Genomic DNA, 23010 nt, shown 5'->3' on the forward strand with positions numbered 1-23010 from the left:
GGGGGCTGGCAGGATGCACTGGGAATGGGGGAAGAGGCTCTAAGAAGGGTTAGAAAACTCACTGCTCCTTCCATCAAGACCCTGACTCTGAACAGACATTTTCAGTACAACCCCTCCTGTGTCGGTTACCAAAAATGGTGGGGAAGAAATGAATAAACAATTTCAGTGCAGATAAATCTCATGTATGTGTTTTATATGTATGTAATATTATGCATATAGCTGGGATTTATCAAGCAAAACCAACATGCAATCTCATCAGTAATTCTTGGAAGAAATCATATTTAAGACAGAGTGAGGCGGATTTTCTTTTTAGCCAAGTGCAGCAATGTATTTGCACTCCGAGTGCTTTTCACACATTTAGAAATGCTGACTGCAATAAGCTACTATTCATTAAGACATCTTCTGTGCACAGGAAACTCACAATATATTCTCTGAAAGAGTAATACTCTTTTTTTCTTTTCAGTTCTTAAACCTAGACAATGATAGGACAAGAGGTAATGGGTTCAAATTGAAGGAGGGGAAGTTTATATTAGATACTAGAAAAAAATTTATTCCTGTGAGGGTAGTGAGACACTGGCACAGGTTGCCCAGGGAAGCAGTGGCTGCCCCAACCCTGGCAGTGTTCAAGGCCAGGCTGGATGAGGCCTTGAGCATCCTGGTCTGGTGAGGAGGTGTCTCTGCCCATGGCAGGAGGTAGGGACTACATGATCTGTAAGGTACATTCCAACCCCTAAAATTCTATGATTCTATAAGCACTACTTCCCAAGATAAATGACCTTTAAGTTAGATGACACAAAGAACACCACTGAAGAAAAGTTCTATTTCTTTACAAAGGCAATATACAACCATACAAGACCCCTGGCACCTGTACAGCTAACCTTGTTCTTGGAAGAGTTACATTCATACAATAATTCTGTCCTGCTAAAAACCAGGTTGTTCCTAACTGGGGCTATTCAGAACACAGCTTTCAACATCACGAAGGCTGTAACTTTATAGGGAGTTGGAGCAGTCTGCAGTACCGTGAGCAGTGCATTCCTGAAACTCTCCTATACCAGTGTAATGTCAACAGAAAAGGCTGAGTGGTGATGTAATGTCTGAGGGCATGCCAGACTCAAGACACTTTTTGTTTGATTCACAGGGTACAAGTTACTTCCCCAGCCCTGCCTTTTTTAAAGCAGGCAAAGTAGATTTTACTACAAGCATATAGAGCCTCACATTATCTACACAGGGAAGAAAGGAATGAGCTGATAGCATTCATCATTGTGACGCAGGCAACAATTCTGCAGCAAGAAAAGTTTTTGGTCTATTTTAGTTTGGAGGGTGGTTGTGTTTTGTGGGTTTTTTTCTGATTTTTTTTTTTTGCTGCTGCCCATTACTATGGCCTCAGGCTCCTACATGCGAAATTGCATTTGAGTACCTGAAGTGCTTCACTACTTTCTGTATCCTCAGATACAAGAAGGTATTTTCTATACGAGTCTAACAACTAAAAATCCACAGTATTTAATCAACATTTCTCAAATTCTGATGCTGACAAGAAGAATGGAAACTCCCTCAATATCTTGACACACCTTGAGGTTGTCACACATTTTATTATTTGTACATAATCACTTGCACACACTAGGGTAAAGTCAGTGGGACTTAGGTGCATAAACAAACTGCTTTTAAAATTCTGGACCTGGATGCCCATACCAGAAGGACAGATAAATTATGGTCTCACACAAATCTCTACAGCCAGCAAAGGCAGTGGGAAGCTGAGAGTCATTCTTGATCCATCTAGCCTACCTTACCCTTCCTCTTTTCCACTGCTGCATGACTCAAGTGAGCTCCTGGATAACATAAGTGCCATACAATTCTGAACACATTTATCTACCAACATTAGAGCTCTACTTCAAAGAATAGAAAAAATTGGTGGCATGTGAATGAGGTCATTACACTCATGATACAGACAAAAGACAGTTCTGAGAGGAGCAAAGGAAGGCAAATAAAACACCATCTAAACAATGCCTCTCAAGCTTTGGTAGCTGCAACAAGTAAGACAAGTCTGAATGTGGCATTTCTAGGAAAAATGCTCATATATGCTGTTCACTGATTTTCAAATCAGGTTCACAAGGACTAGGACGATAAAGCTTTTTGGGGAAAACAATAGTTTGCAAGGCCACAAAAAGATACAAAGCTGTTCATCCTCCAAGACCCCAGTCGCTTAGCTTATGCTACAACCCACACACTCAAAATACCTAAAACAACTCAAAACCATATAACCACTTCAGAATGTGTTCTTTTAAACTTAACCCCCTCAAAATTATTTGGGTTAACAAGTGAATCTCTCTGAGTTTTGTACTTTAAAGTATTAATGGTATATCATTCTTTGCTAAGAGGTTTCAATCTACTTGCATCACAATGCTCCAATAAAAGCAAATGGGAGACAGATCACTGCACACCTGTGTAGTTGTGCACACTGCAAGCCTGAATAGTTTTTAACACCTGCTGGTAGCAGGTGTTCCCTCTAGGGGGACAGGTCAGGAGTTCTGGCTTCAAGTCCTGTTGAGTACCTGTCACAATCTGTGAGCACTAGAAAGCCAGTACTGAGAGAAGATTGGTATAGAGACTAACTCCCATCAACAGACAAACCAATTAAACTGTTCCCCAACTAGGAGTCTGTGGTTTATCTGTGCGAAGCAATTCTATTAATTTAACACACATACCTTGTCAAAGTAAGAACAACACATCTGATCATTATGGGAACTCGAGTGTTTGATTTGTTAGGATATTAGGGTGATCTCCCAAGATGACTCTTAAGTTGTATGCTTGCAGCTCAGAAACTGCTCATTTCTGCTGTAGAATCCAAGAGCTCCATGTGGAACATGGTGTTATTTACCTTTTCTGTAGATTTCCACCACTGTGCTAAATTTCCAAAGGCTAACCCAAAACTAACAGTTACAGTTTTTTAAGCTCTGATGGTCATGTTATACAAGAAAACTTCTTGTGAGTAAACCATTTTCTATGTACAAACCTCAAAAAAAGACTAGCAAAGGTTGCAGTTCTGAGGAGCTGAGTCTCACACAGCTGGAAGGACATCTCTCCACCTCTCACCCATCCTCTGATCCCTTCCTTATATCACAGTCAAATGCTTGTCAGAGCTCTTTGAGTGTCAATACAAGTCATTAACCCAGAAAGAGAAGTAAATGCTGCTGCCCAGTTAGAAGCTGAATCAGTGAAAGATCTTACATCACCTGTGCTGGTTAAGAAAGGCCTCCCCCTTTCAGGGGTTCACCCTTTTTCCAATGCAACTGCATTCTAAGCATTGATGAGTTAAGGATATCCCTTTCTTGTTAGAGTTAAAATATAGAATAGAAATGCATCTTTATGAGATGAACTACCTGTGCAGACAGCACATAATAGCTTTTGACCACCAGCGAGTCACATTTTAAAATAACTAGGCTCTATATGAAGGGTTAAAACCTAAGTATTTAAGACAGCCTAAAAGATAAAAAAAAAATAAATCAAGTCAGCAGTTTAATAAAGATGGAAAAAAATTGAAGACAGAGAAAAAATAGAGGTACAATACGAAAAAGTTACTGAAGAAGCCTTTCTACCACAAGTGCTGCTCACAATCTTATCCTCAGATCACTTCAAATGAGCCTTAGCCCACACAAAGTTTTGATCCTATGAGGAAATACAAGCAAGGAGCTCTACGAAACTTACTTTGCAATGAGTCTCAAATAAAAGAATTCTTTATTAAGGCAAAGGACAGCAATATCAAAAGGGTGAGGGGACTGGAACTAGATTAAATTGGATACAGATTTATTTCTTCTTTTGCTGAATTCTGATTTGCCTGGGTGAAGACTTGCATACATCGTGCAAAAGCATATTAGTTGCATAGAAGGGCAAAACTCAAAAAGCATTGTAATTTTTCATTCACCTTCTCTATCTTACAGTAGGTTCCAACTCTAACCTTTTCTAGATACACCTGGAATTGGAACTGTGTTCTCCATAAAGGCGATCCATAGTGTTAATCATCTCAGTCAGCAAATTTGAACATTACTGGACAGCTCCAGGCATATAGAGTTGAAGCATGTGTTGGCATTTTCTGACTTCATTATATTTTTATCCTTTCAGTTTGAAGATGGGTACGAGCATGTGTCTAAATGTCAAATTCCGCATCTAACATTCCATATTAAACTTCATCTTCCCTATTAGCTTCACATAACTTTATAAGAGAATATAAATGTCTTTTGCTCTGATTTCCAACTCTTCAGCAGCATTATGTGCTGCTACTTGTCTGAACAGAAAGTCTGTCAGACCACAATAGTATCAAGTTTTTAAAAAAATGCAGGCTCCTGAAGTGCTGCATCAATCTGATACAGAACTGACATATTCTTACTGTTAAAACAATACCCTACCCATAAGGAAATGGCTTAGAAAGCTGAGCAACATATACTAAGGCATTTATCTACATCTTCAGTAACAGATGAGAAGCTAAACTTTATGTCAGAATATACACAGGTCTATGCTGAGTTCCAGAGAAGAGTCATCTCTAGGCTGACTAAATAATGGACCATAAATTGTCAGTGGTTTTCTCCTTAAACAATACATGTGTTTTCCCATTCTTTATAGTAAACCACTCGATTTTTTAAAATGGTTTCATTATAGCATTTTCGCACTCCTCCTGTCCAAACCTATGCAAAACTCAGAACTACTGCTCAGCTTAGGTGATGTAAATGCATTTCCTACTTGCAATCTGAAAGAAGCTCAACTCTGCCTCCTGCAGTAGCAGCAATAGAATTAGTGATCAAATTCTGACTGCAGGAAATTTGCTGATGACAGCAAAGAAATTTTCAGATCATGGTTTGATATTACTATGGCTTGAAAACACATTTTTTGTCCTTAAACTGTGTTAGTGGTTATTAAACACAGCTGTCCAGAAACAATATTCAGCTCTAGAATCACAAAAACCTCTGTTAGCCACTTTATGAGTGACGTATTTGTTTGTCATTAGTAGTAGAGACAGAGTCCTGCCTCAGTGACATAATGGACTATTTCTTCCTAACCACCTGCCATCACCACCTACCGAACACTGAGCTACAAAGTCCTGTCCTACCTGATCCAGTAGTACAGCATTAAAAGAGAAACATTATAATTTGAAATAAGAATTGATAACTATAAATCCACAATATTTATGGTTTGTGGGATTGCATCTACTGCACTGAGCAGCAATACTGAAATGCAGGAAGACACTTCCTTATCATATGTAGATGAGTACACAATATTATATTAATTGGACCTAAAAAGCCTCTGCAAATATTTTCTTCTGAATATCATCTTCCAAGTAAGTATTAGCTCACATCAAATAAGAGGCAAAATTTATTATGTACTTTGGTAAAAGTTTTCCTTCTTTTAGAGCCGACATAGTATTCTGACTAAGCCTATTAAGTCCTGCCTCCTGTTTTATTACTTACTCCTGTAAGAGTTTGAGCCACTCTTACATAGGTGTTCCCAAATACTCATGGAAACTCTGGAGACTTAGGAAAGCATTGCTTGCTTATTACCTGGTCACGATCACCTGCAAAACAGCAGCTCTTCATAGTACATGAGTTGAAGTAGCCTTGGTTGTCAAACTGGAAGACAGGCAGGCGGCAGTGGATGTCATAGAGGACTGGGGGCAGGCGCCGCCGCAGTGCCAGCAGCTGAGTCCCGTTACTGTTGAACCTGACACTCATGGCACTCTGAAGGGAGAGGTTTCCACCATAGCGGAGCAGTGAACTGCGAAAAGACAGAGGAAACAAGTGAGATGGGCTGCACACATGAACTGAACTACTTAAAGATAGAACTCCCTCTCTATCCTTACTGAATCATTTCAAGCCCAGTAAACTATAATCTTTAGTTTCTGTTTCAAAGTCCTGAAAGAACTTAATTCAAAACCTGAATGACAACCTATCAAGATGCTACAACTCTAACATCGTCAGAAGAGTAAAGTCAGAGACTGTGAATAGTTTTGTTAATAACAAATACATTTCCTGCATAAGAACAAAGACTGACAGAGCACTTAAACTTCAAAGGATGTCTGCCCTTTGAGACTGACCCTACCAGCCATTTGCCATTAACAGGCCCTACACATTTTCTCCAATTGTAGATGTCTGACTTCTATCTGACTTCTGCTTCTATTTACATCTCTACAGGGCATCAGAGGATGTCTGAACCCTACAATCAGTTCCAGCTGTCTTAAATAAAAAGACATTTCACAAGTTACTGCAAGAAATGCTAAAATAAGTCACTTAGCTACTCTCAAGCTGGCTTCATCTAAAAATACTGCCGAGTAGGCAAGACAATTATGCTACCACATGACAGTATTACCTAAAACTCTCACATGGCTGAATTAGCTAGTTTCCTTGGCCTATATAAGGCTGCATGTTCAGAGCTGGAGTGTTTCTATCTGTCCTTACTGACATATATAAGACAAAAAACAAAGGGGCACCATTTTCCAGGCTCTCTCTTTAAAAAAGTATCAGAAATGGAATTTATTCCATCTAGGATCCTAATGATAATCAGAGCATACCTGAAATGCAACTTGTATTGTACAGACTTTCTGGTTTTTTCAAATACTTCATTCAATCTCTGCACTTGAAATGATTGTGTGTATGGAAAGGGAGACAAAGATGGAAGACATTTCATTCCTAAGCAGTACCAGAGGTCAACCTTTTGTTAACAGGTTTTGAGCAATACCCATCAAATCTTGTTGGGAGTTGTGACTTTTACGCACCTTCTGGACCAAAAAAGGCATGCCAGCACAGAATTTGCAAATTCTAAGGGGAAATTTATTCACAGATTTTACTGCCTAATACTTTCTATTGTAGTCCTCTGACCCAACAGCTATGAAAAATGAGTCAACTCCACATGGATGGGAAGCAACATTCTCTGCAGGTTGAAGCATGCATCAATACATAAGATGCTGTAAAGTTAAAAAACCATTGTTCCTAAGCCAGAGTTAAACAAAACCAAAACAAAATAGAAGACTCCATGTAATGAATACACCAGAAATACACTGCTCTCTCTCTCACACACACACACACTTTGTGAACTGAACAGTCAAAGCCAGAGTGCCACAAAGGCACCAGAAATCACATTTTCAACTAACTAACTAGTAAGATCTTCAAGCTGGGCACCAAAACTTCTGAATACCTGTATCAGCATGAACAGTTCTGGTCTCTCATGATCTCCTCTTCCTAGGCAAAGCTGCTGAGCTTCTCTTAATAGTGTTCAAGGTTTTTAATAAAAACATGAAAGAATCTAATACTAGAAACTCTAACCTTAGAAATGAGGATTTAGAATCCTCCTCATGAGCCCTAATTTCTGTTTATCAAGACCAATAAAGTACTCAGCCAGCTCAAAATACTCAGTCAGGCATTAAAAAACCAAAATGAAACAAAACAAGGAAACCAAAACACACATGACATTTTGCCTCCCCCTCCCCGATAGGTTTGAGTAAGCCAATTTTTTTTCCTATGAAAGTTTCCACTTCCTTAAAAAAAATAACAAACAAATAAATTAAAACTACACAAACCCCCAAAAAAACCCCAAACCAAAACCTCGACACAGAAAAAGAAAAAAAAAAGGCAAGAGAAATAACCCCTGATTTTTTTTTGGCTAAGAAAAGTAATTTTTTCCATAAAAATATGAGTTCTCCAACATGGATAAGATGGTCATAACATATATGAACCAACCAGACTAAGGTGTAGCCACTGCTGCACCAAGATTAAGCCCCTCTCCTCAATCTCCAGTTGTCCTCCGTAATCCAAAGAACAACCCAAAATTTGCTCCTGCCTACAACTGAGGGAGCTTACCAGATGTCCCATCCTTTCAAGTCTTCAAGCAAAGTTTCCATGGTTACTATTATTATGCCCTGCCTGAAATAATTTGAGATTATATTTTATAGTATTAGTAGTGTAACATGAAACTACCTTCCATTCTGCTTACAGATGTTTCATTCAGCTCCCATAGCAGTCGAAGTTATCACAGCAAACACCTCTTGGAGTTGAATTCTGTATTGTGCTGCAGTAATTTCAGTGTGACAAAACTCTAAAAGAATATTTTACTTCACAAATTAAAGGAAGTAAGAGAGACTAGGACTTCAGACATAATGATCATATACACACATAAGAAGTACAGAATTAAAGAGCTGCATCGTTAATGCTCCTCAAAAGATCTACAGCTTTGCCTACCTTGTACCCTCACTCCACACAATTCAGCTACACATGTAATGGAAATACAGTTCCTGCTGCACTTCCTTGAACCTTTGGGTCAAACAAAAACAAAACAAACAAACCCAAAACAAACAAAAACACCCAAACCCCATACTAATAAAAAAAGCAATGGGCTAGTTTGGCCAATAAAGAAAGAAATACTATAAATGAATGACAAATGACCATTGTAATGTAAAAGTGACATGCTGATGACTTTCCCCACTTGCCTCAATTCTGTCCCTGAAAGTCAGACTCTACAGCTCCAAGTGCAGCATTTTGCTGTACTAATCACAAGACAATGGTTTTTTGTTTTCCCCACCCTGTTGTGTCTTGACTGCTTTCTCTCTGCCTCTCCGAAAGGGCTTGTTAAAATAACTGCACAGTGTTTTCCTATAACGAGCCATGAAAAGAAGTAGAAGGTAGTCAAGTGGGGATGAGGAGAACAAATTGACACCAAACCCCACCCCGAAACATCCATTTCCTGACCCAAACAGAGGAAAAATATTTGCTCTCTCTGCCTTAGACAGAACATTTGAGATGTATGTTCAGAAATAAGTGGGCAGTGGGTGTGTAGAGACTGCAGCTCATGGCTCTACCTTGATGGAAAAACTATGAACCTAGTTCACAAATAGAGGACACAGAGGATTTGAGAATCTTTCTTCCCCTGCCTCCTACTGCAGGCAGGACACATGGCAGCAGTATTGAGAACTGAAGAATCCTAAGACTTCAGTATCTTCCACCATAAAATTTAGTTGATTAGAGAATAACTGTGCCTGCTTTAAGAAAAAAATAATTGCCTGAGATGCATTCTAGAGTCTCCATCAAAATTTCAGGAAAAAAGCAGTCATCTCCAAGAAAGAAGCTGAGGAAAGTTACTTGTTATAGTATTAAATTGGTACTAATACTCATTATTACTAGGGAGGATGTCTGAATCAAGAAGCTCTAAAAATCTTCAGACTAATGAGAATCAAAGCTTTTACTGTTTCTTTTTTGTGGGGTGGGGAGGGAAGAGAATTGAGAGTGCTGTGTTTAGGCATGTTCAGTGCTCAAATGACTATCTCCACTTTCCCGATTGCACCATGGTGCTGCTCTGTACCTTTAGTCACTGCTACTTGTGGATTTTTTCACACAGGATTATGTGGGGCACCACAGACATGTTTGGATATGTTGCTCATGTTAGAACTGCCACTTCTGCCTGCTCCTTATTGTATGCTCCAGCAAATGAATTTCAGAAGCAACACCTTCGTGCAGTTACTAAAAAGTCTACTGATGCATCACTGAAAGTAATACTCCCCTCTTGAAGACACAGACCATGACAGATAGTGAGAAATCTGAAGGCAATCCTAAAAAGACACCTCTGAACAAGATGGGAGCCCTTTCTGCCAGAGGCATTATCTTTATGAATCCAGAGCCAGACTAGTCAGATTTACTCTGCTTCCAAATTTGGCTCGCCCAAATAGCTGTGGAATGCTGATGCTGCCTACCAGCTCTGGAAGCAATATAGACAGAGACATGCACTTCTGAGTTTTTAAAAAAGTCATATTTTATGATTAAGAGAAATATTTAGTCCACAGATGGAACATTACAATCCAAACACACATGCTGGAGCTGGAGGGAGGCTGAGGAGGGAGAGAATGGACGGCTATATGCAATATGGTCATTTCCGTAGTTGGATACGCTGCACACAGGCAGCAAGTGTAAATACCAGCTCAGCCAAACAATGGAAGGCTTTCAATCCAAGAGCAGCACCACTAATGCAAATAAATCAGTTTCTACTGGCAGCTAGTGGGGTAAGGGAAGAAGTAGCCTCACTGCACTCAGAATTTTCAGGCAGTCTTTACCTGAAGTGCCTGTCTCTCCTCCTCTCTCCTCTTTTCCAAAAAAAGAAGCTGTTCCATCCTTTTTTCGAAGTCAACTGCCTGAGTGGGAACTTAAGCTTAACCCAGGCTACTCAAAAGCTAGTCTGGCACAAGACAGTGGCCATTAAAACTGGGAGAAGATCAGTGTCTTGGCAGAAATAAAATTAACTAAATAGAAGTATTAAATATAACCACTGAATAGTTTCTCTGGATAAACTACAAATCTCATAATGAGCTGCAGTACAGACACTGCCCTTGGGAAATGGGTGTCATTTAAGAGGGAAAAGGAAGGACAGAAAGGAGAAAGTGTTCATATCATAAACAGCAGTGTTGAAACTAACTTAATGAAAGAATGACCTTAAAAGGAAAAAATGAACTGAATGCTCGTAACTAATACACACCATTGCATACAACTGTGTTTGTCAGCAGTTCTGTAACCACAAAATTGAGGAGCTGGAATGAAACTTGGCAAAATAGAGTTTTGGCCCGGAAAACTGCAGAAATGTTTGGAGTTTTATTTGAAAGAAAGTTATTGTGTGTGTGTAAAAAGACACACAATTCATATTTAGTCTGAAGCAAACACTTAAAAAGGGCCAAATTAACCAGTAACAGAAATGCAAGTACAAGATCAATAAACATTCTTTTTTAAAGTGGATTACAAGTCTCACAGAAATCTCAAGATTGTTTCTTTAAAAAGCAGATAAGTCACGTCAAAGTGTATGGAGTTCCTCTATAAGTTAAGAAATGTGAAGAAAGTCCATCAGTGTCTTAAGATTAAAAGGTACACAAGACATACTCAAGACTTTATTATTTTTCAATAAGCAGCTCATTTTTATAATTCTATCATCACTACTTCTGATCATCTCAGTACCTTTACAACAACTGTCTCCAAGAACTACGTCTTGCAGAATCCTTAACAGGAAGTAAGGGGTATTTGCTTGGACATTAAAGAATAACCAGATCAAACAAAGGCTGTGCATTGTTAGCAAAACTAAACATATTTTGCTTTCCTTCAAAGAAAATACAACTAAAATCAACTGTATCCAAGACTGGAAAAGTACAGAATTTAGGGTTAAGATTCTGCATGCTCAAGAATGTGACATTTCTTCTGCCATTTGCTGTTAGGGTCAGGAACACGTAAATAGAGAAAGGAATCTCCCTCTCATTGATAAACTTTCATGTATGGCAAGCTCTAAGCAGAACAGAAGTTTCACCTTTCCCTCCAAACCAGGAGGGCAATATTTTATTTTTTAATAAGTGAGATTCTTATCTGATAACTGACTGGAGTCACACCACCACTTATGTACCCAGAACGACCAGACAGTGTAACAGCAAAGGCTTCCACAGTTTGTTCCTTATGATCTCACTGAATCACGACATGCTAACGTTGCTTCACCAGTGATCTCAGGCAGTTTTCCAGAAAGCATTGTGTTTTCCTTTATTCTGCCTGTATTCACAGGAAAATAGCTAAAGAATTTCAGTATTTTGAGGAAGATGGCAAGAGCAGAGGTGTAAAGTATACTAAACTCTCTGCCTCATCTGTATTACTTTCATCATTTCAGGACTTAAGGCTTGCCTCTGTCATTACAGAGATTGAACGGCAACAAATGACAACAACAAACAAAACCAACCCCTGTTTGTTTGAATGCTTTACATCCTCCTTCAGCTCTAGGCACTAGAGTATCCTATATTCACTCGCTGCTTGAATCATCTAGGTGTTACTGTAATGTAAGTAATAGATGAGATCTAGTGAACAGGAAATTCAGGGGAAAAAATACCCAAAACAACAACAACAACAAAGCCAAAAAAAGAAAAAAGAAAACCAAAACCATTTAGTCAGATAAAAAAAGAAAGCAGAGAAAACAATGTAAAAAGCAACTCTCCAACAGCCACAAGCAAGCTAGCTAAAACACCTGATCATTTTCATCTTTTTCTAACTTCTAAATTCCATGGTCAGAGCCCATTGTTCAGCCTGTTCAGAAATAGTACATTGTAGGATGCAGTACAGACTGTGACAGAGAACACTGCTCAGCTAAATCCAGCAAAACACAAAGAAGCAGGTTCCATCAGATAATCAGACAGAGAAGATGCAAATACAGCCAGACTCAGCATGGGAAGATGACCTTCAGGCCGAATGAGGGAACAGGAGCTGTTCCCAAAACGAAGCTTTCACCAAAGTCAGTATAACACAATATGGATACCAGAGAATGTTACCTCAGAAAAATAATCTGAGTGAAAAAGTTGGCAATTCCTCCTGAAGAGTGAATCCATTTTCACACCTTATTGTCTATGCAAGAGCAGTCATGTGTCAATACTGCAGTCCTATGATACATTTTATCCTACACATTTCTGTGCTGTGATTGTTGTCTTGCATTAGGAAAGCTGAGTAACATCAGCCACAGATTTCTTCCTCTTATCCAATAACAAATATACACTCACTCCCCTTCTTTTCTCTAGTGAATCTGCATGAATTTTTAATTTGCAAAATCTACACAAGCTGAAATTAAAGAGCAGCAACAAGAACACAGGTTGTTCTGCTGAAAGGAAAAGTGACAAGATCCAAAATGCTCCTGCAGGAGAAGAGTGCAATCTGGAATTAACAAAGCTTTAGCCTCTAGTAGGTAAGAGATGAATATAAATTATCATGTAAAGTTAACTGAATGCAACTGCACACATGACTGCACTCATCAAGTTGCTTCCACCAGTTTCCCCTGGACTGATGTTTCAAAGACTTAATTCCCTTGTCTTACAATAGGGTTGAACTAGCATTTCAGATGTTCTCATAGGAAATACACTAGGAAGATCTCTCCTTTGACTTCAATAATTTTCTTAATTATTTTTTTTTTTAAACAAAAGAGGTCTCTCTCAAGTCCCTCCTCATTGAAACCAGGTATAGGGGCAAGACGTAGATGGCTACGTACCTATTTCCTTAAGAAAGCAGGCTCTAAAAACGTTAAATCTGAGTTTCTTTTGAATAACATATTATACTTTTAAAATTTGCATTGCAAGGACAATACTTTGCACTTTAAGTTCTTGCTTTAGAAAGACTTTTTGTTAAAAGCTAACAAAAATATTAAGCAACATAAAGCTTTTGAAGTAGGCAGTATTCCCATTTCTTGGTACAGGAAAACCTAAGGGCAAAAAAGGTCAATCAACAGACCTACCCAACACTCTGAAACAAAATGAAGTTTCCTGACTTCTTGTTTACTGCATGAAGTTACACAGTGTTGAAAATTTTAAACTTGACTACAACCATTGCTTCTGGGAGCAAGCTGGACCCTACAGAGCAAAGGGACAGTGTCTAAGTTAAACTGCCCATCCAGAACCAAACCTCAGCTAATGTGGGATATTTGTAGGGGTGAAAAATTTAATCTTCAAATCAGAAAATCCCAGTGAATATGTTGGAGGCCTAACTGTCTGCAATAGACAGTGTGATTTTAACTAATGAAGGTTTGAGAAAACTAGTAAAGACAGGAAAAGATGGACAGAAGGAGAGTGGCCACAGCCCTATCAACAAAGAACTACAAAGAATTAAAAGCTGAACTACTAACAACATACTTTTTTATTATATACCATTTGAATCTCAGTTCTCCAAAACTCAGTTTGTGTCTGATCAACAAATCCAATGATGCCAGAGGAAAGTAAAAAAAGCTTTCTAAATACGCTCCGCAACAGGAAGGATGCCAGCCTAAACACAGAGACAGCTAAGCTAAACCCTCTATCCCAAGAGGGCTGACAAGGTCATGCATAAAACAGGACTGCAAATGAAATATGGAGTGCATATCTAAACCAGAAGCTGAGTGAGAGGGCCTTCACGACAATACTGTCCCAATAAATTCCACAATAAGGACAAGACATAAAGGTGGGAAAGAGACTATGGCACCTGCTTCAGACACCTGAGTACCAGGCAGTGCTTGGCAGACTTGCACACTTCAGTATTTCCAGACTACTAGTTGGTGCTCCCACAAGCAATAGGAAAGATTACCTGCTTCAGACTGAAACATATTTAGCAATAAATTCACTGATTTACATATTTTGCAACTTCAGGCCATACTTCTGTCTTTAAAGGGGGAGGGAAAAAGAAAAAAGCATCAACTGACTGAAGGCAGCAACCACAAAAAAAAGGACTCCATATTCAGGAAGTCATCAGCAAGACTAAAGCCTTAATGATTGTCACCTTTTTTTGCCCGAAGTCAAAAAAGGCTCATATGCAAGTACTCCCTTTTTTGCTTCAGTGTGAAGACAGAAAGGCAGAGGAGACTACCTTAGATATTTCTAACCCTAAAAAAGTCGTTGATTTTGACTAAACCTGTTGCAAACAGTTTGGAGGAACAATAATGCCAAAAAAAACACTCCCCCAGATGCAATTGCCATTCAAATGTTCCTTCAATACATCCCAAAGATTTCCGGAAAAGAATAATTCAATCCCCATGAACTTAAGCAACAATCAGTTCCCTTTCTATCACATTAAAAGGAACTTTTAAGAAATAATGGAACATGAATAAGGGGAAAAGTATCCAAGCTTAGGCTCTGTGTAATGTGGGGCAAGGTGGACCTGGTTAGGAAAGCTTCAAACTCCAGACTGAGACACAGATCAGTTGAGCTGCCTCAATAGCACAGAAGCATAGCAGATGAGGATGGTAGATGTGTGGGATGAGTTGTATTCTGCAAAAGAAGACAAGTAGTTGCTTTTTTTTTTGGAGGTGGTATGGTTGACCCATATTGGTGAGTGCCAAAATAGCACTTCAAATTTGTTATACTGTAACCTAGCTAAATGTATTGCTTTAAGCAGCATCAAGTCTTGCATTGGTTCATCTGGGAAGGGAAAGAAATGAACTGATAAGCCTGACAATAAAAAAGTGGTTGCCAAGATCCACACATTTTTCCTGCGGTAATTAACCCAGTGCTCTGCCCAGAGCAGGACTGACAAAGGTCTCCAAACAGAAAGAGGCATCACACTTCTATTACTCTGAAATAATTTAAACAGGTAGTTGCCAATTCAATGATGTAGAGAACTCTTCCACCTGCAGGGCCTTTGGGAATCCCAAAGCATTCACACTTGAAGTGATCAGAATCACAAGCTTCTTTCCATTACATGAAAAGTCAAAATGCAAAACAGTTGAAGGAAAACATTACATGTCCTCATGCTATTCCTGCCATCCCACTCCTGTAGCCATCACGTAACATCTACAGATACTACATTAAGAAAATTCCCAGTCCACCAGTTCTAGCTCCTAAGGAAAGAACCCTGAACCTCACTAAACTCACTGTCAGAAGCAAACCCTGTGGTTGGCCCCTTAATATCACTTGCAACATAATCACCATCAATATGGGATCCCTCACTTGCACTTCCAGAAGCTCAGTATTTCATCCAACACACCAGACATCTTGGTAACTAACACACAGATAAAATTAGACAACTGTTACTTTGCAGAGAGAGCTCAGGAAGGTAAGCTAGTTACAGTTCCGGTTTTATGACCCTAAAATACCTTCTACATCACCACATAGGTTTTCTAAAGTCCTCTCTATGCGTCAGGTTATAAATATCCCCATGTGGTACAGCCAGAGCTGAAAATACTCATTATCCCCCTTTCCTCTCTTTCTCTTGTGCATCTATTCATCAACAACAAATAACCCCCAACAGAATAAACCATGCCTCTATTCAGAGGAAATACTTATCCCTCTCTTGCAAACGCCTTGTATTTGACATACATCTAACTAAACTCTGAAGAATTGTTCTCAAATTGCTGGCAGTTTTGGCAGCTATCACCACTATTTCGAAACTGACAAAGGACTCCTGAACCTCAAACCTAGCTTCTGATTTTCTTAAACAAGGCACAGCTTCTAAACCCCATCTAGTGGTGTGAAAGCCTCACAACAGCTTCAGCAACCAGCACCACAGTTACGGCTTTTCAATGCACTGTTTTTACAAAAGAAAAATACAGATGGTTTCAGTTTAACGTCCACCTGAAAGAACGGAAACACTCACACGTTCTAAAAATAGAAAAACAAGATTTCCAGAATCACTAGTCAACTTGTAATCATGCTGGACTTCTATTAGTTCTATTTTAATAGTGCTTCGTAGGCTATTTTTGATGAGCCAGCCCACCAGATTCAAATCTTATTAGTATACTGAGGGAGAAGGAGGGAATCTCAATTGCTACCCTAAATCTGAGACAGAAGAGGTATCAAGCTGTGAATGAACTCTGGGAAAAAGCAAAATGAATTCGCCTCTGTATCCTGACTCAGTCAGCAAGACTAATCAAATTATGACTATTTGAAGTGAGCTAAACTTTCCACAATTCAGAACTGTGCAACTGTCTCTAAATTTCTCCATGCATGCCAAGAAATTCTGGATTTTCAATTACCTCCTTCACTGTAGAGGCCAAGCATAAAGCACTCCCAGCTTCCCATTAGAAAGTTAACCAATTCCACAGCATATGAATAAAATCTACTTGTAACCATCATATTTTTTCTAGCCCTAAAAGTATTCTATTTATAATTTGAGAGGTGTTTAGTGTTGCCTGCCTAAAGAAGTGGATAAAACCATCTCTCCTGGTGGGAGACACGCAATAGCAAGCTAAGACAAATGCTCCTATAAACCAGCTGGAGAAGATTCATGTATTTTGGAGAAAAATATTCTGGCTTAAAAATCCTCATATGTTCTAGATAAATAAGTAGATGCAGCTGTTTCTGACAAGCAGCAGAATTTATACCTGAATTCTCTAACTTACAAGGACATCATTACTCCATTTAACACTTTGAAAATTTAGAGCTATTAGTATAAAACTGCACAATAAGCTATATTACACTGACTGCCATACAAGTTTAGAAGTTAACAGCAAATCTCCCCTTTTCTGACAGTGCATCATCAAGCTGAACAGAGTAAAAGAAAAACTATGCTTCACTTAAGGAGCCTCTGCTGATTAAAACAGGAAATTCAGCTTCAAGCCTCATCCCCTTCGAATGACTGAACACCAGCTGAATCCTGTAGGCTTTTTGAACCTCCCCCATAGCTGGAAAAAGTATTACTGCACCAGTGCTGCTGGCTGCAATACATCTTATGTGATGGTATTGCTAGCTACAGGACTGCTACTGGCCACAAACAGCTAGTCTTTGGAATTCCAGGCTTTTCATTTGCTGGATTTTGCAGATGAGCAGCAGCAGGATTCCCCAGAACAGCCTCCAGTTATGAAGCAAATCAAGCAGTGACTGCATCAGTTTAACTGTCTCCATCTGAGAACTGACAGAGAACAGGACAGTAGTTGGAGTAATGAGTTTTACATGAAGTGTTCTACTAGCAGCAAATTACTAACTACATATAACCATTTCACACTTTTCCGTATCGGAGGAGTGCTGCAGCCCTGCAGAACCCACTGGAAGTTATGATTTTGGCAATCCATAGCAAACATCCAGAACTGTCTGTATTTCTTCCCCTTCTTTCCACCCTCTGAACCTCTAATCAAAACCTCACTACCACACATTGTGACAAAACAGCTGAAGTTTACCTGATGAGTAATTGCTACTAGCACCACAGGTGGAACAACAGGACTGAAAAACTCCTACCATAGCCGCAGTGTTGATGGACTACATCAATACTGAAAGAAAGGAGGAATTTCCCTTGACAGCTTATGGCATAAAATCCCTCCCAAGTGAACTTGATGAGCAGCAATGGAAATAAAAATGTAGGCTAGGGAAGGAATAGACAGATCTAGCAATTCTTTACTGTAGTTATTTATATATTGCGCTATCCAACAAACCCAGCAAGGGATTTGATGATCAAGTAAATACTTCCAAATCATGTCCCCCAAAAGCCACTATTCCCTCATCCTTCCTACACTTCAGGAAGTATTACATTTTCTTGGATACCAATGACAGTATAAAAAAGAGCTACAGACCTGCAGAGAAGCAAGGATTTCCACCATTAGCAGATGCTTTTGACAGAAAGCAGCTGATGCTGTGCTAGTGGCATGGAAGTTATACGGGCAGATTCCTGTTTATCCTTAGAGTATGGAGAACTTCAGGGCTGTTTAACCCATTCTGCCTATAAAATTCACCAACCGAAATGCTTTCAGCACACATCTTACCCACAACTACAGTGCCCTTTATTATTAATAAAGAGTACAGAAAATATTCACAAACTCCCTCACAAGCCAACTTTAGTTCTATGTAAAGTCTATCACAAGTACTTACAGCACTGTGTGGATTACTTTAACAAAAACCGTTTTTTTACTGTGCTGGTTTGGGCTGAAGTAGAGTTAACTTTCTTCACAGTGGCTAGTATGGGGCTATGTTTGGGTATAATTAAGTATATTTTGCCGTGAAGAGACTGTAACAGACTAAAACCCAGAGCTCAAAGTCTATATTCTGACTTTCACTTCCTCACTGAAGTGAGGATTGTATCTTAACTGATGGACAAACTAATAAAATTGTTTCCTCCTAAGACAAAGTTGAATTGAACAAGCAAGGGAGGAAAGCTAATGGCTGTCCCAGAAAAACAGCAGCTGAAAGTGAACTTATCACCTGCATTCATTTATGTTACAGCTTGGTCAGCTCAAGTCTGAGATTAAATATGAGACAACAGCATTTACTCTGTTAGGAGCAGTGTGTCCCTTACTACTCACTTTCCTGAGTCCCTCGGGAGGAGCAGGCTGTAGGCAAGCAGCCTATTTTACACAACACACCACACCTAGTAGGTGCAAATCCAGTGTTTAAGGGAACAACTACGTGGTGTATATGGCAGATGTCCAGCTGTATGGTAAGAGTGTTGCACACATTTTCCTGCTTTGGGGAAAGTGGTGTGACCTATCCACCTCAGAATTTCAACTCTGTAGTTGCAAGGTATTGACAATCACCACTGGGCTTTTTAATTGGAAAGGTTTACTTTGAACAGATTAGGACCAGAAAAGGATAGTTCTTGTCCATCAGATATAAGTATACAAGCATCCACCAATTTAATTTATTCAAGGCCTTCAAGATGACCCAGAGGTTAAACCATAAGAAATCCTTTCCCCTCTCCTTTGGTCTTGAAAAAAAAAATTGGCTGTAGTATTAAGATTTGTCAAAGGTCTTTCATACTGGTGCTAAACCTAGAGAAATACAAGTTACTTGCCAAGAAGCATTACCAATTACATTCTGTTGCAATTATTTCACATTCGGTGTTTAAAAGAACAAAGTCACAGTACAGCTAAAAATGTGTGTCCTCAAATGTGAGTGCAGACTATTATCCCATACACACAGTAGCCCCCAACAAGCTCACAGCAAGTCCTTTGCCTTGTGGTTAAGACCAAGGAAGAAGGCAAGATAGCACCTAGACTGGAGAACCTCTGAGTTTCCATGATCTGCTAGCTGCTAACACGCCAAGCAAATGCTCATCAGCACTTATATAGATATATCTCAGCACTTTATATGTAAGATGAGAAACTTTTGGAGATCAAAGTCTTCATGAGAATATCCAAACACAAGAAAAAGGCACTATTTCTGCTATTAGAAAGCAGCTGTAAAATTTGTAAGAGAACAATTCCTTACTCAATGTGCTCGTTGCATATATCAGGGTCAATGCTTATATCCTTAGTGATCTTTAGAATAGAATCATAGAATCATTTACATTGGAAAAGACCTCTAAGGTCCTTGAGTCCAACCAATAAGCCAGCACTGCCAAGTCCATCACTTCCCTAACTGCCCATCTATGTGTCTATTAAATACCTCCAGGGATGGCGACTCCACCACTTCCCCTTGCAGCCTGTTCCAATGCTTGACAACCCTTTCTGTGAAGACATTTTTCCTAATATTCAATCTGAACTTCCCCTGGTGCAACTTGAGACCATTTCCTCTTGTCCTATTGCTTGTTACTTGGGAGAAGAGACTGACCTGCACCTCACTACAGCCTCCTTTCAGGTAGTTGTAGAGAGAGGTAAGGTCTCCCCTCAGCCTCCTTATCTCCAGCCTAAACAACCCCAACTGCCTCCACTGCTCCTCATAGGATTTGTGCTCCAGGCCCTTCACCAGCTTCACTGCCCTCCTTTGGACACTTCCTCTCTCTATTCCTGTCTATTCCTGTTTGCCTTGTACAACATTTCCAGCTACATGGAGTAATCTTATTTCTGTTTGCTACTCAAGTGAAAGACTTCATCTAAATTTTGCATCCATATAGAATTTCTATTGATATAAGTTATACCACTCTATCAACATCATTCCTTTTATAGTCCCACTTTGAGAATAAACAACTGAAAAGAGAAATGTTTTGGAGTAGCTTCCTTGTGAAAATGAGACCAACTCAACATGCAGAAGTTTGTAAATCACAAAACTGAGGAAGAAGCTGAAAAACAAAGAATTCTGCAAAGCCAGTAAGAGTTTGAGGAGGAGAGGCAGTAGAGAATTCATGAGTAAAGTTAAGACTAGGAAAAAGGGAAGGGTGGGGGAAAGGTGCTTTCAAGATTTGTTTTTATTTCTCATTATCCTCCTCTGATTTGAGTGGTAATGAATTCAATTAATTCCTCCAAGTTGAGTCTGTTTTGCCCATGACAGTAACTGGTGAATGATCTCTCCCTGTCCTGATCTCGACCTGTAAGTCTTTCATTATATTTTCTCTCCCCAGTCCAGTTGAGGAGAGAGGCGATAGAGCAGCTTTGGTGCCCACCTGGCAGCCAGCCAGGGTTAACTCACCACAGATGATTATGATAAAAAATTAAATATCAAAATCTGAAAGACTGAAAAAGACTTCAACAGAAGCTTAATCTCTTGTGCATGACAAACTCTGGTATCAGACATTGCATGCATCTAGTCCAACCACATCTTACCCTGCAACCTTATTCTCTTCCTTTGTTCATAATCCTATACAAATCTGGAAGCACATTATGTAGCCAAACTGATTATCCACGTGTCTGTATTATTCAGGAAGTCATATAAAACTCTTAAGCACTGAGTAAAAAGCTGCCTTGACCACAATCTCTAGTCAGCCACTGAAACCTGAGCTGGATAGGAAAAACAAAGTGTAAACCAGGCAGTACCCACCACAGCTTCTTCCAGTATTAACAAGCCAGTGCTAAATATAATGATGAGAACTTGACACCACAGTCCAAGTTAATCCACAGTGGTGAGGCCAGGCAGGCTTTGAAAAAAAATTACTTACCTTAACACTAAAGATCTAGCCCCATTTCAGATCAAATTAGATCACAGATATGAAATAGAATATTAATTATACAAAATAATTGATTACCAACGTTGCTGTTAACTTTGTTCTGCATCTTTTCTTACCTTCATATGTTCTGACTTTGGAAAAAAAAAAAAAAAGAGCAGATGCCATCATCTCTCAAGGAAAAGAAATAGCACAGCATGAGACAAGGAGTGCCAGATCTTACCTCTGAGGTTTACGAATATCCCAGAGTCCTACACCTTCCTTAGAGTTGGCAGTAGCCAGTAATCTGGGTTCTACTGGATTAAACATCACACTGTGAAAGGCTGATGGGTAGTGTGCCAAGCAGAAGGGCTCTGTTGAAAAAGTTGAAATTTCAGTCATATGAACAAACAATGCATACAGCTGTTCAATGCAATGAGTTTGGCAGCTTGGTATGAAAATAGCATAACAAGATCTAAAGATATGGAGACATGTTCAAACCATTTCTCAAGCTGACACATCCAAAGCAATATAAAACCCGAGGTTTTAAAATCCACCCACATGTACATTAACTCTGTCTAAATATGGAAAAGGACACATACTGAAATTCAAAACACCATTTTGCTTATGGAAGGTTTACAGAGTTTAAAACTAGCCAGTCAAAGATCAAATACTTGAATCTTCTTAAGGTTCATGACCAAATGCCTATCTAATAAGGACTATACATGGGGGGGGTTCTGAAAGTTTCCTAGCAATATATGTCTGAAAGCTTCCACAGTCACTGATGACCACCCAAACCACAAATGCAGCAGCAATTGGTTATATGGGAGAACAACATTACAAGAAGAGAAATAACTCAACTTAAAGCAAGCTGCCAACCCTGGGGAAAGCAGCCTGCCACCTCTTAAGTGCTGTACAAGCAGACAAGAAGGGTGTTCCTCTTGCATAAAAAGTGTTAACACTTGGCTTTTGCTGTTCACACAGAGAGTAAAGAACATGCTCATTCAGACTCTCTCCCTCTCATCAAGACTGTGTTTGGCCTGCTACTCTGCCCTAGTCATTCTGTCAAAATACTGTCTCCATGAAGTGCAGGAAAAAGTCTTGACTCTGTCATCTTTATCTTTCTGCTAGCTTTACAGCTTTAGGCACAGTCTAATTTGCTGTGTGTGTCTTTTGTGGCATGCTGCCACTCTTTCAATCAACTAAGAAGCCAAAATCAATGCCTATTTTGAGCCTGAGATTATGCCAGACTTTGCCATTCACTGTTTGCTTTGATGCAACTCCTGTGTTGCTCACATGCTTGGGAGACAGATACTGCCCTTGTTTGAGCCACTATGTGCAGGCACCCTTAGCCCCACAAGCACCTCCAAAGCTACATAATTTTCTTTCCTCATATCCCTCATTATGACATATAAAACATGGTTAAACAGACAACCCTCTCAAATTCTAAGTACTTCAAGAAACAACTGCCCATTCAAGCAGCTGAGACAGAATTAACATTTCCTTTTCTTGCCCCATCTGTATCCTCCTCTCATGCTCTACTGTGAGCTTTTTCGTATAGGGACTTTTCAGTGTTCATTTAGCAGTGATGAAAACAAAGGTCTCTGACTACAGCTGAAGCTCCATGGTGCTATTAATTGTCATGGGAGACAGAGGTACAAGGAAGAACAGAAGAAAACTTTTGTTCTGCCAGCCTGCCCAGAGCCTTAGAAATTGCTGTTGGTCTGCCAGCAGCTCCAAATAAGGTTTAACACCAAAACTGACCTTTTACATTTGCATCATCAAATCAGATTCCTGC

The 23010-nt window shown here is 39.4% G+C and overlaps 1 protein-coding gene across 1 annotated transcript in view; it reads right to left on the bottom strand.

The window, feature by feature from the left end:
- Positions 1–23010, bottom strand: part of DCAF5 (DDB1 and CUL4 associated factor 5) — a 61894-nt gene that overhangs the window by 28328 nt on the left and 10556 nt on the right. The window contains exons 4-5 of the mRNA XM_009073499.1: positions 21457–21586; positions 5547–5760 (exon numbers count right to left, since the gene is read on the bottom strand). Coding sequence (XP_009071747.1) covers positions 5547–5760; positions 21457–21586 — 344 coding nt within the window. The remainder of the gene's footprint in view (positions 1–5546; positions 5761–21456; positions 21587–23010) is intronic.

Source organism: Acanthisitta chloris, unplaced genomic scaffold (genome assembly GCF_000695815.1).
Source record: "Acanthisitta chloris isolate BGI_N310 unplaced genomic scaffold, ASM69581v1 scaffold11074, whole genome shotgun sequence".
Taxonomy (NCBI): Eukaryota; Metazoa; Chordata; class Aves; order Passeriformes; family Acanthisittidae; genus Acanthisitta; species Acanthisitta chloris.